Source organism: Xyrauchen texanus, chromosome 2 (assembly GCF_025860055.1).
Source record: "Xyrauchen texanus isolate HMW12.3.18 chromosome 2, RBS_HiC_50CHRs, whole genome shotgun sequence".
In the NCBI taxonomy this organism is placed as follows: domain Eukaryota; kingdom Metazoa; phylum Chordata; class Actinopteri; order Cypriniformes; family Catostomidae; genus Xyrauchen; species Xyrauchen texanus.
Genome location: NC_068277.1, coordinates 193,949 through 206,046, shown reverse-complemented (window position 1 = coordinate 206,046; position 12,098 = coordinate 193,949). Strand labels below are relative to the sequence as shown.

At 45.6% G+C, this 12,098-nt stretch overlaps 1 protein-coding gene across 1 annotated transcript in view; it reads right to left on the bottom strand.

Annotated features, from left to right (window-relative positions):
- Positions 1-12,098, bottom strand: part of tnrc6bb.1 (trinucleotide repeat containing adaptor 6Bb.1) — an 18,666-nt gene that overhangs the window by 5,153 nt on the left and 1,415 nt on the right. The window contains exons 3-19 of the mRNA XM_052141855.1: positions 12,056-12,077; positions 11,601-11,930; positions 8,688-10,694; positions 8,420-8,584; positions 8,136-8,317; positions 7,880-7,954; positions 7,649-7,798; positions 7,298-7,429; positions 7,065-7,187; positions 6,855-6,977; positions 4,776-4,983; positions 2,971-3,108; positions 2,762-2,881; positions 2,327-2,461; positions 1,143-1,232; positions 829-1,032; positions 680-738 (exon numbers count right to left, since the gene is read on the bottom strand). Of these exons, the coding sequence (XP_051997815.1) occupies positions 680-738; positions 829-1,032; positions 1,143-1,232; positions 2,327-2,461; positions 2,762-2,881; positions 2,971-3,108; positions 4,776-4,983; positions 6,855-6,977; positions 7,065-7,187; positions 7,298-7,429; positions 7,649-7,798; positions 7,880-7,954; positions 8,136-8,317; positions 8,420-8,584; positions 8,688-10,694; positions 11,601-11,930; positions 12,056-12,077 (4,263 nt within the window). The remainder of the gene's footprint in view (positions 1-679; positions 739-828; positions 1,033-1,142; positions 1,233-2,326; positions 2,462-2,761; positions 2,882-2,970; positions 3,109-4,775; positions 4,984-6,854; positions 6,978-7,064; positions 7,188-7,297; positions 7,430-7,648; positions 7,799-7,879; positions 7,955-8,135; positions 8,318-8,419; positions 8,585-8,687; positions 10,695-11,600; positions 11,931-12,055; positions 12,078-12,098) is intronic.

Genomic DNA, 12,098 nt, shown 5'->3' with positions numbered 1-12,098 from the left:
TATCGTCTTCCCACAGTGCATCCTGGTGCCATCACTTCCCCAGGTAAACAACACACACATACACGGCCATCAACGTTATGTCAAAGAAAATGGGAGACCTTCTTCCGTTGCACCAAGGTCCAGTTCCGATGCTCATGTGCCCATTGTAGGTGCATTTTACGGTAGACGGGGTCATCATGGGCACTCTGACCGCTCTGCGGCTACTGTCAGTTCGGACCAGATGATATAGCCTTCATTGCACTCATGCATCGATGAGCCTTGGGTGCCCAACACACCGTCACTGCTTTGTGGTTTGTCCCTCCTCAGACCACTGTTGGTAGGTCCTCACCACTGCTGACCGGGAGCACCCCACGAGCCTTGCCGCTTGGACAAGGGCCAAATTGTTATGGCCAGGTGACAAGTCACTCAGGTCTTTACTCCTGCCCAATTCTACAGCATTCAACACAGAATCTACCCAGATCGTGACACATGGCATTATTAGGACATGATGAGTGCTCATAATGTTTTGGCTCATCGATGTATAATTAGCTATTTAAAGAAGAACAGACGTGAACATGCGTACATATGTGTATCTGTATTGCGAGTGTGTTTGGGTTTACTTAGCTATAGTTATATAAAAGTATAGAAACAAATGAGTTAATCTGAATTGTATTAAACACAAAACAGAATGTATGCATACCTGAGGTGTGAGGTTTCGCAGTAGGAGCCAGGACTTTCCTGCCCCACCGTCACTCCACTCTGAACAACATGAGAGAGACACCATACGAGTTGCACACATTGATATTCTTCACACTGATGATGTGTATATGGAGGAGGTGTTCGTGTTACCTGATTTAAAGGACGACTCCTGGCCGCTCGACCCTCCACCCCATGCTCTGGGCATCCGCGGCCCCTCTGCTGACCATGACTGCTTCTGACTGGAGAGACCTGGAGGGGGGCGGGGCAGATGGGAACTGTTCCGATTGGTTCTCCATGATTTGCTGTGTCCAATGGGCTCAGGCGGCCAACTGGACTTTAACTCGGGGTATTTAGCTGCAAACAATGTAAACACAATTTTTTTTTTAATCTGTTTTACACCCAAAAGGAGTATATTTCCCTGATGTGTGTGTGTGTGTGTGTGTGTGTGTGTGTGTGTGTGTTACCTGTGCCGTGTGCAGTGATGGGGGGGTCTGAGGCACTGAACGGCCAGGCACCAGGTGAAGGCAAACAGGTGTTTAGTGAAGAGTTTGATCCTGACAAACAGAGACACACAACCATCACTGAACTATCAGCATAAACTCTGGGGCACATTACAGCTTTTTCCAACACCTTTTGACAAATAATTTTTTCCCCCTTTTTCTCCCCAATTTGGAACGCCCAATTACCAATATGCTCTGAGTCCTCATGGTGGTGTAGTGACTCGCCTCAATCCGGGTGGCGGAGGACGAATCTCAGTTGCCTCCACATCAGAGACCGTCAATCCGCGCATCTTATCACATGACTAGTTGAGCGCATTACCACGGAGACATAGCACGTGTGGAGGCTTCACGCTGTTCTCCGCGGCATCCACACACAACTCACCACACGCCCCACCGAGAGCGAGAACCACATTATAGTGACCACGAGGAGGTTACCCCATGTGACTCTACCCTCCCTAGCAACCGGGCCAATTTGGTTGCTAAGGAGACCTGACTGGAGTCACTCAGCACGCCCTGGATTCAAACTCACGACTCCAGGTGTGATAGTCAGCGTCAATACTCACTGAGATAAACAGAACCCTAAAACTCACAATATATCTCAATAATTATTTTCTCTGAAATGGTATGAAAGTGTTTTTTAATCAGAACCAATTTTATCAATCATTGTATTCAAGTAGGTTCTCCATGTTTATTGCATGAAGTAAGTCCAGATAAAAATAATGAAGGCATGTTTTCCACAAAGAAGAATGATATTAAATAGCTGACACTTATAAGCACCGAGTCTGAGTGGACATACATGACGCGCGGAGTCCCACAAAGCTCAATCCTTGCACCACTCCTGTTTAACCTGTATATGCTCCCACTAGGGCAAATTATGAAAAAGAACCAAATTGCATTCCATAGCTATGCAGACGACACCCAGACACCCAGATTTACCTAGCCCTATTGCCAAATGACGCCAGCCCCATAGACTCTGCATTGATGAAATGAACACTTCCTTTAGTTAAACAAGACAGGGAATACTTTGCATTTCTGTGGAAAATCAAAGTATATGTTGGTCTGAAGTGTCTCAGTTAAAACTCTTTAAACATTTGATGCCATGAACATATGCATGTATGTGTATATGGGTGTGCGTGTTTGTGGTGTACCTGTGTTGTCTTGCAGCAGGTGATGTTCTGTATCACTGAGCACGGTGGGTCCCAGCATTCCTGCAGGGGTCATGTAGGGGTCAGGCTCGAGCTCAGGACTTTGGACGCCCTTCCATGGGACACCCGGCTGAAACTCTGAGAAAGACAAAATATTTGAACAATAAAGACGTATGACAGCCTCTGAACAACACTACAAGAGTTACATTCGAGAAATATTTGGTCTGAGCAAGTAAGTAGCACATCCATCATGGGACCTTCTTCGTTTACGGACAAGATGTAAACATGCAGCAACGAATGACGGAAGCCCAAAAATTCACGCCTAATCAAACCCAACATCTCTGAATAAAACTGAATAACAATAACGATTTTCAGCACCAATAGTAAAAAAGTTGATCATAAAAAGTTCATAATCTACACGTGGAGTCAGAGTGATACCTGGAGGCCAGGTGGGGTTGGCAGGAGACGCGTCTACTTTGCCACTTCCGGTTCTGTTCCAACTGCCACCCAACACATCATACTGAGAGTATAAAGAGCCGCCTCCCAACTTTACTGGTCCTGAATGCACACACAGAGTTTAAACAAGACTAAACCCAGTCAGAATGTGTCCTGGATTCAATCATACATGACACATGTGAGAACCTTACCATTGTGCAGTGTGGGTTCTGGTGAGGGCGTCAGACTGTTTCCATCCATCATCCATTTATAGCGAGACTGAGGTCCCCCACCATCCTTTAAACCACCGGGAGAACTCAGAGAATCCAGATCAGGACCGCCTGCAAAACCTGAGTCAGATCGACAGACTGAGTGACTAAATGCATGTTATTCTGAACTCACCAGACTTTTAACATGACATAAGTGTAATGCTACATATGCAGTTCCACTCAAAAATAAAATACTTTTGTTTGTTTTGAAATGGAAGTATGACACTCAATTTTACGCACACGCGCACACACGCGAAACCAGGAAACCACGAGTTCAGAAATGAAAGGGAAAGAAGCTGTATTTTAAATGTACATTTATGAAAGCATTCATAAATATCTATACACTTATGAGCCAATACATTATGACCACCTCCCTAATTTGCTGTTTTGCATGCCACCAAAACAGCGCTGACCCGTCGAGGCATGGACTCTTCTAGAGCACTGAAGGTGTCCTGTGCTATCTAACACAAAGACATTAGCAACACATCCTTCAAGTCCTGCACTGTATATTGCGTGGTGGAGCTGCCATGGATCAGACTTGTTGGTCCAGCACATCCCACAGATGCTCAATCGTATTGAGATCTGGGGAATTTGGAGGCCAGGGCAACACCTTGAACTCTTCATCATGTTCCTCAAACCATTCCAAACAATGTGTGCAGTGTGGCAGGATGCATTACCCTGCTGAACGAGGCCTCTGCCATCAGGGAATACCATTGCCATGAAGGGGTGTACATGGTCTGCAACTATGTTTAGGTAGGTACATCTGTAAAATGAATGTCACATGAATGGCCGGACCAAGGGTTTCCCAGCAGAACATTGCCCTGAGCTTCACACTCCCTCCACCAGCTTGTTGTCTTCCCACAGTGCATCCTGGTGCTATCACTTCCCCAGGTAAACAACACACACATACATGGCCGTCCACGTGATGTCCAAAAACACAAGACTCATCGGACCAGATGACCTTCTTCCACTGCTCCAACACTCGCGTGCCCATTGAAGGCAATATCATCAGTGGACAGGGGTCATCATGGACACTATGACCGGTCTGCGGCTATGCGGCCCCATATGTGTGTTGTGACACATTTCCTCTCCTAATCATTATTACAAGTTTCTGTGACTTGTGCCACAGTAGACCTTCAGTCAGTTCGGACCAGACAGGATAGTCTTCGTTGCCCCCTCGCATCGATGAGACTTGGGTGCCCAACAAACTGTTGCCGGTTTGTGGTTCATCCCTCCTCGGACCACTGTCGGTAGGCACTCCCCACTGCTGACCGGGAGCACCCCACAAGCCTTGCCGCTTGTCATCTGGCCATAACAATTTGGTCCTTGTCCAAGTCACTCAGGTCTTTACTCCTGCCCAATTCTCCTGCATTCAACACATTGACTACGAGAACCGATTGTTTCCCTACCATCTATTCTTCCCAGACCTTGACATGTGACCTTGTTAGGACATGATCACCAATATTCGCTTCACCTGTGAGTGCTCATAATGTTTTGGCCCATCGGTGCACTTATTGTCATTATAAGGTCAAAAATATGTAGTTTATTTGAGCCAAGAATAACTGTTTTTGTCTAAGGAGGCATTTACATTTATGCAGTTGGCAGACGCTTTTATCCAAAACGACTTGCAGTGCATTTAAGGTAAACATCAGTATATGTGTTCCCTGGGAAATTAACCGATAAACTTGCCATTGCTAGCATCAAGAACATCAGTTGGAGAAACACATCCTATGGGAACACTGCCTCACCTGTGAAAGCCGGCATTGGTTTGGTGTGCAGCTCAGATCCACCCATGGCAGAATGCAGGGGCATGTCCGGCTGTTTGTGGGCATTTACGCCCAGGTGATGGAGGGGCGTGTCTGGATATTTGGGTGTATGTCCTCCCATGGGGGATGAGGGGAGTTTGGGCCCACCCACCCCCTGTTGCTGCTGGAGTATAGCCATGATACGTGCCAACTACAAAGATGGTCAAAAAAAGAGAAAATACATTAGCCTAATAAGTAAAAAAAAATAATACAAAATGTAAGCAATGTTCAAAAGAGGGGCGTTTGTTGTTTTTTGGATCATTTAATACGGAGTGCTTTTCTGTTATTCAGATAAATCAGGAGAAGGCACTGTGCTGTTATTCTGATAACACAGAGTAACATTTGGTTCCTGGATAGTAAGTGTTATTTCCTAATTGCTTGTGTCTCAAAAGTATAGAAAATGGCTGTTAATCCCCCACAAAAGGACAAATCACTGTCCTTTGTGTCCAGGACAGTGATATTTTGTAATGTACCAGTGTTCCAGAACATTCCAGATAGATTCAGTGCAGAGTAAACTTAAGAGTAACTTCTAAAACTTTCTAGAACTTTCCATTAACATACATAGTAGTATAAATACAGTTTAGTTCCAGCTGTCTAAGTGGATAAATATCACTTAGCTGGACACCTTGAAGTATGATGAGTACGGCAGAGAGGTCATAGGAGACTTCAAAATGGTGGAATTCCAAATGGGTCTCCAAGGCGGTTTTACCAAATTTCACTGCTATCTTTGCCTTTGGGACAGCAGGGACACCAAGGTGCACTACTACAGGCGGCGGGACTGGCCACAGTGGACCGAGTTCTCTGTAAGGAGGAACAACGTCGAGTGGGAGCCACTGGTGGACCCCCGGAAGGTGCTGATGTCACCACTGCACATCAAATTGGGCCTTATGAAACAGTTTGTCAGAGCTCTAGATAAGGAGTCGGCAGCCTTAAAGTATCTTCAAGACATCTTCCCTAAGCTGTCTGAGGTCAAAGCAGATGTCGTCGTCTTTATCTGTGGTCCGACGATCCTGGAGTGCAATAAATTCCACAAGAAGCTCACTAGTAAGGAGAAAGCGGCTTGGTACAGATTTGTCTCTGTTTTGGGCTTCTTGGGCAATCACAAGGCCGAAAACTGTGTGGAGCTGGTTGAGACTCTAGTGAAGAACTACGGCACAATGGGCTGTAGGACATCTCTCAAAGTCCATATCCTTGATGCTAATCTTGATAAACTCAAGGAGAACGTGGGAGCGTACTCGGAGAAGCAAGGCGAGTGCTTCCATCAGGATATACTGGACTTTGAATGCCGCTACCAAGAACAGCATAACGAGAACATGATGGTACACTACATTTGGGGGCTGATTCGTGAAAGTGATTTACGGTATAATCGTAAATCCCAAAAAACTACTCACTTCTAAATCATTTGTAGTCATTTTTATATTACTTTAGTATAAATACATGTTCATTTGGATTCATATCTTGTTTTTTTCTGACTTTATGTGAACTAAAAACATTTTCTCATTGGAAATAAATCAATTTCAAAATATCACTGTCCTGGTCACAAAAGCAAAGTTTGTGGGGAATAATAGCCATTTTCTATACTTTTGAGACACAAGCAATTAGGAAATAACACTTACTACCCAGGAACAAAAATTGTGTTATAGTGTAACTCAGTAGAAGCTGTGCTCTTGTTTGGTTAATTCAGTAGAGGGTGCTGTGATGGTTTGGGATAATTCAAAAGAGGGTGCTCTGCTATTACCTGGATAATTCACTAGAGGGCGCTATAAAGTTATTTGGATAATTCAGTAGAGGACTCTGTATTAGTATTTGATAATTCAGAAGAGGGTGCTATGATGTTTTGGCCCATTGTACAAAAGGTGCCTCGGTTTCTTCCTGGCAGGCAGCAGATGCCCTAAACCCTACCCCATCCCTAATCCTAACCATATGGAGCCTGTAAGGCCGAGTACCCTGCCAGGAACAATCAGAGGAACCTTTCAACCTTTCCAAAACTGAAGTTTTTGGTAGAGGAGCTGTGTGTTGTACCTGCTGTGGGTCTTGTTGTTGTCTTAGAGGAGGAGGAGGAAACTTCCTCTGATTCAAAAACTGCTGCTGTTGTTGTTGTTGCTGCTGCTGCTGCTGTTGCTGCTGGAGAATGAGCTGACAAGCCTGACAGAGAGAATATTAAAGATTAAGACCACAATTTTAAAACATATTATTACAAATGCCACAATACGGATTAAATGTGATACATACTAGCTGGAACTGCTGCATGTGTGGATGAATACCCCCAAGCATGGCAATGTGCTGGGGGGAGAGCTGGGGAGGGAACATACCACCACTGGGTGGTGCCATTGGTTTTAGCATAGGCCCGGGCACCTGTAGCAAAATAGAAAGAGGTGGAGGAATCATGATACAGGACTGAAAGTGCACTGCGTGAGCTAATAAACTGAAATGATCAGAGTCTAAAACAAAGAACACAAAACCACCTGAGGAGGCAGGAACTGATGAGGCACTTGTGCTCGTATCACAGGGGAAGGGTTTAGGGGGTGCACTGCAGTTTGATGCATCCCTCTTAGCTGAGAAATACCACTGCTGCCAAACATACCATGACCCCCAACCTAAAAAAAAACATCAGTGCAAAGAATCAGTAACAGTCAGACAGCCATAAACAGTCCAAATAGACAAGCTTGTGGATTGTCTCTTTTTTTTTAACATACTGTAAAGATGTTTATCTACCACAGCACCCCAAAAGCATTTATAGACCAACACAGTCCCTGTGTTAACTTTCTTTTTCTTTGGGAGTCACAGAAGATGAAAGTCTGACTGTGTTTCAGTACCTTGTCCAGGTATGTCCCACTTTCCCCAGGTGTGGTCTCTTTGGAATTTTGTGATCGAAACCCTCCTCCAACCCTGCCCCCTCTTCGCATTTCTCCATCGTTCATTCCTCTCCTGTCATGTCTTTCCTGACCCACGTTGGAGTCTTCATCCTGCCAACATTAAAAAAAAGTTGCATTTGTCAGCAGCTAGACATTAAACGTAATTTAGCACTGTGGTAATGACTAGCTTACCATGATGCCCATGTTTGAGAACTGCCGACTCACAGGAGTTGCCCATGAGTCCCCGCTGTTACCTTTCAGGGGGCTCTGGGAACAAACCAAAGGACAGAGTGATGAAAACTTTAATAAGAGATCTAAAGACCAGTTCAGGCTTATGCTTGCTTGAGATCAATACACATGGCTTTTTTGTTAAACCAGAAATTCTTGGTGAGGTCTGTGAACTAAAATAAACATCTGGCTATGAACAGCTCATACAGTTCCACCATACCTTGTTGTTATGTCTTCTAGCCCCCTGCCCCTGCCCCCATCCCCCGGAGTTGTATGTGGACATGCTGCTTTGGGATTCCCTACTGCCCCAGACACCAGTTCTACCATTCTCTTCCTCCCAGCTCTGGTGGCGGGATGAATTTGAGCCTTCATCACCCCAACCCTCTTGCATGGATTTTGAACCTGATGAGTAAATGGGAAGACTCAAGTTACACCAGCCATTGGAGGGGTACTTTGTGACTGTTGTACCGTTAAATGAGCAAGTGTGCCTGTAAAGGCTCTTACCAGACTTGGCTGGATGGGAACGTGAGTTTGCCCATCCTCCCCCTTTCCCCTGTTCCTCCGAGTCTCCCCAGCCAGTTGACCCATCAAATGATTTCCCCCAAGCAGTTGAGCTGTTGTCCGTGGACTGATCTGGGGGACCACTGCTGCGTCCCCATGTTGATGGAACTAAAAGGGGTACATATATTGATGAAAGATTCCAAAGGTTTTAAACAGGGTCTGTATTCTAAACATGCTTTTTAACATGTACTATACATCATGATTATCTTACTAGAGTTCTTAGATGGAGCTTCAGCCTGTCTTTCAGACGACTGCTGTAGACTTTGTTGGCAACTTTGCTGTTGAGTCTTTGAGCTGTTCTTATCCCACAGATTGACGTTCCTGCTGCTGTAGCGTGAAGGATCACCCCATGCAGACGTGCCATCATCAATCTCCACTTTCCGACTGATGGACTGAGGCGAGGGTTCCTCCCACCCACTTGGCTCTACAACTGAAGACATCTGAGGGATGGGGCCACATGTCCATCCCGACCCTTTGCTCTGACCATCTGGCCCTCCTGGATAACCCCTGCTGTCCTGCAAGGATTTTGGATGTCCCGGCATTTGCTGTTGGGTCTGCGATTGCTGCTGCTGTGGATTTTGCGTTTTAAGTGCTATTTGTTTGTTTGGTATTTGTGATGGAGAAGGCTTATCACCCCATCCTTGGTGCTGTTTGACACTGACTCCTCCATTACCTCCCCAGCCAGCACTCCGTTGCCCAGTATCTTCAGAGATACCCCATAACCCCTCATCCTGATTCTTGCGGTCACTGCCTCTCTCTTCCTTCCAGCCTCCTCCCTTGGGCAAAGGGGCCCTCTGTCCCCAATCACTTCCACCACCTTGGTCCTTCCCCATTCCTTCCCTCCTGCATGTACCTTCGTTCACCTGGGCTTCTCCCCAACCATCATCTTTCTCCATCTTCCTCTCATCCCACTTCTGCTCATCACTACCCCACCCTTTACCTCTAACCAATTGACTCTGGCTGCCTTCCAATCCCTCACGCTTCTGCATCTTGGAATTGGAATGAGAGGCCTCACCTCCATCCTGCCAACCTTCCTTACTGTGGCCAGTGTCCACCTCTTGATTCCAGTCAACATTCCTAATGTTCACCTCTAGATCCCAGGCGACATTCTGCTTGATTTGTGTCTTACCCCATCCGGTGTTGCACAGCACTCTAGGATCCAGGTTAGTGCGATTGATCACACTCTGTAAGGCCTCTTCAGAGTGGAGGGACTGATCTCTAGAGGGGCTTTGGACCAGCGTCTCTTCCTCACTGCTTTTCCTGTCAGTAGATTCTCCTTTAGACTCACCCCAACTATCAATCCTTTTCTGATTGTCATCTCTTGATGCCACTGTATTGGTTGCAAACATTGACGAGTCCTGTAAACAATCTGTGCTGTCCGTAGAGCTCTTCCTCACATCCTCTCTTGATGCTCCAACAGAGTCTGAGGTCCATTCTGCAGCTGCCTGCTCATTTGAACCTACAGTCTCTTTATCCAAAGTTACCTGAGAGATGCCAGTGCGATCACCTAAACGTCCTTCCCCACCTGCTGCATTACTTTCCCTCCCAACAGTCTCTGTACCTGTATCCCACACATCTGCACATGTGACACCACCCTCTTTGCAGTCAATAACATTTGGTCCAGCTTTAAGCTCCATCCAGTCAGCCATAATACACTCTCTGTTCTTGCTGAGCGTTTGGTGCAGTGGACTCAAGGGTATGGGAAGAGATTCCTCAGAGGCAGTGTGAGTTAAGAGTCCTCTGCTTGAGGCTGTTCCATCAGGACTATCTTGCAGGGGGGCAGCCCATGATGGATGGCTGTAGTTTGGGTTTAGTCCTTGAGTCCCCTCCCTGTTTCCAGCAGGATGCAACACCTTGGAATTAAAGGACTCATAAACTCCTTTAATGGATTCTTTATTCTCAGTTTGTGAGGATGAACCCCCCTCTTCTGCATATTCACAAAGAGGAGAACTGTCCATTCTCAGCCCAACAGATATTTTCTCCTCTGGTGTCAAATCACAATCCCATGAGGCACTGCTGCTCTTGGCTGCAGAATCTTCCAGTCTTACACTCTCATTGACACTTGGCCATTTCTCCATATCAGAATTGTCAACTATAACCTTGTCCATTCCCTGAGCCGAGGGTCGAAATCCTGAGCCCAGCCCCCATGTGTAATTTGCATAAGTGTGAGTAGCAGAGGCATCAGATGTTGAGTGAAGTTGTTGATCTACAGTAGGATCTGAGAGGGAAAACACCATCAGGCACAAATACAATAAAGCATTAATAAACAAAAGGCCATGTTTGACAGATATTACCACAATTAGAGGTGTTGTTAAGAAGCATAGTGTTTGAATACACAAATCAGCTGTGGTAAAGGGCTTTTTTGTGTGGAGTTTACATGTTCTTCCCATGTTGGAGTGGGTTTCCTCCACAGTCCAAAAACACGCATGGTCAACTGAAAATGCTAAATTGACTGTAGTTGTGAGAGCGTGAATATGTTTGTTTGTCTATATGTGTTAGCCCTGTAATGGACTGGCCTCCTTTTAAGGGTGTTTCTGGTAGCTGGGAAATGCTCCACCACCCCAACAACCCTACATAAAATAAGCAGCATAAGAAAATGAATGGCTATATTACCCCTTTTACCACGGCTTAAAACATGGTTCATCCAATCTGATTTTAGAGTTGAAACTGATTTAATGTATCCATTTTATACAGCAAAACCAAACATAAAATACAAACACACACACACACACACACACACACACACACATACATACATACATACACACAAAGTAAAAGTCTACAGTATTAGCAAACATCGTAATGATTAGGAAAACCAGATTCTGCATAATGGATTTAAACATTAAATGGTGCTGATAGTACTACTCTCTTGTTGGTTGAAGAAAAACAAATTAGCCAAAATATTTCATAAACAAACATACAAAGGTGTTGGGAGTGTGTAGAATTTTGTAAATGGTTCCAATTCTGCTGAAATCTTCAGAGATTTCTGTGGAGTTCTACAGGTGTGTGGGCCTGTTAATAGGCATATTTATGTGAAACACAAAATTTGCCCCTCATTCCGCTCCAGTTGTACCATAATTTTCTTTGTAAAGTAGTTCACTGCACTATGAATAACTAAACCCACCTGAAGCGTCAGCTGTACTTGCATTAGGGGAGGGCGTGGCTTCCCCTCCGTTCCCACCCCCCAGCAGCATACTGGACAGTGGAGGCTGGCCCCTCTTCAGTAGCACTTTTGGTTCCTGCTGGTTCCGGAAGCGTGGGGGCACCTCACGGGGCATGTAGCGCTGCGACACAGTGGAGAGGGGCAGTCCGTTGGCCACAGCGGTCCGCTTTGCATCATTCCCTCCCTCAGGGGGGTCGCATGAACCCTCGACGACAGGACAGGGGGAGGGTGTTTGGGTGAAAGCACAGGTAAGGGTAGTGTGAGATGGGACAGATGGAGATGAGCTCGATTCTGATAAGAGGAGAACAGTAAAGAGCAACCACAAACTGCATGTCAATAATACATAGCACAGAACATTATTCCACATAACATTAGTAAAGTTGAGAAGGTTACTAGTACAGGAACACAACACCAACCTTTAGTGCTGTGTTCAGTGTCCTGTAATAAAAACAAAAATCC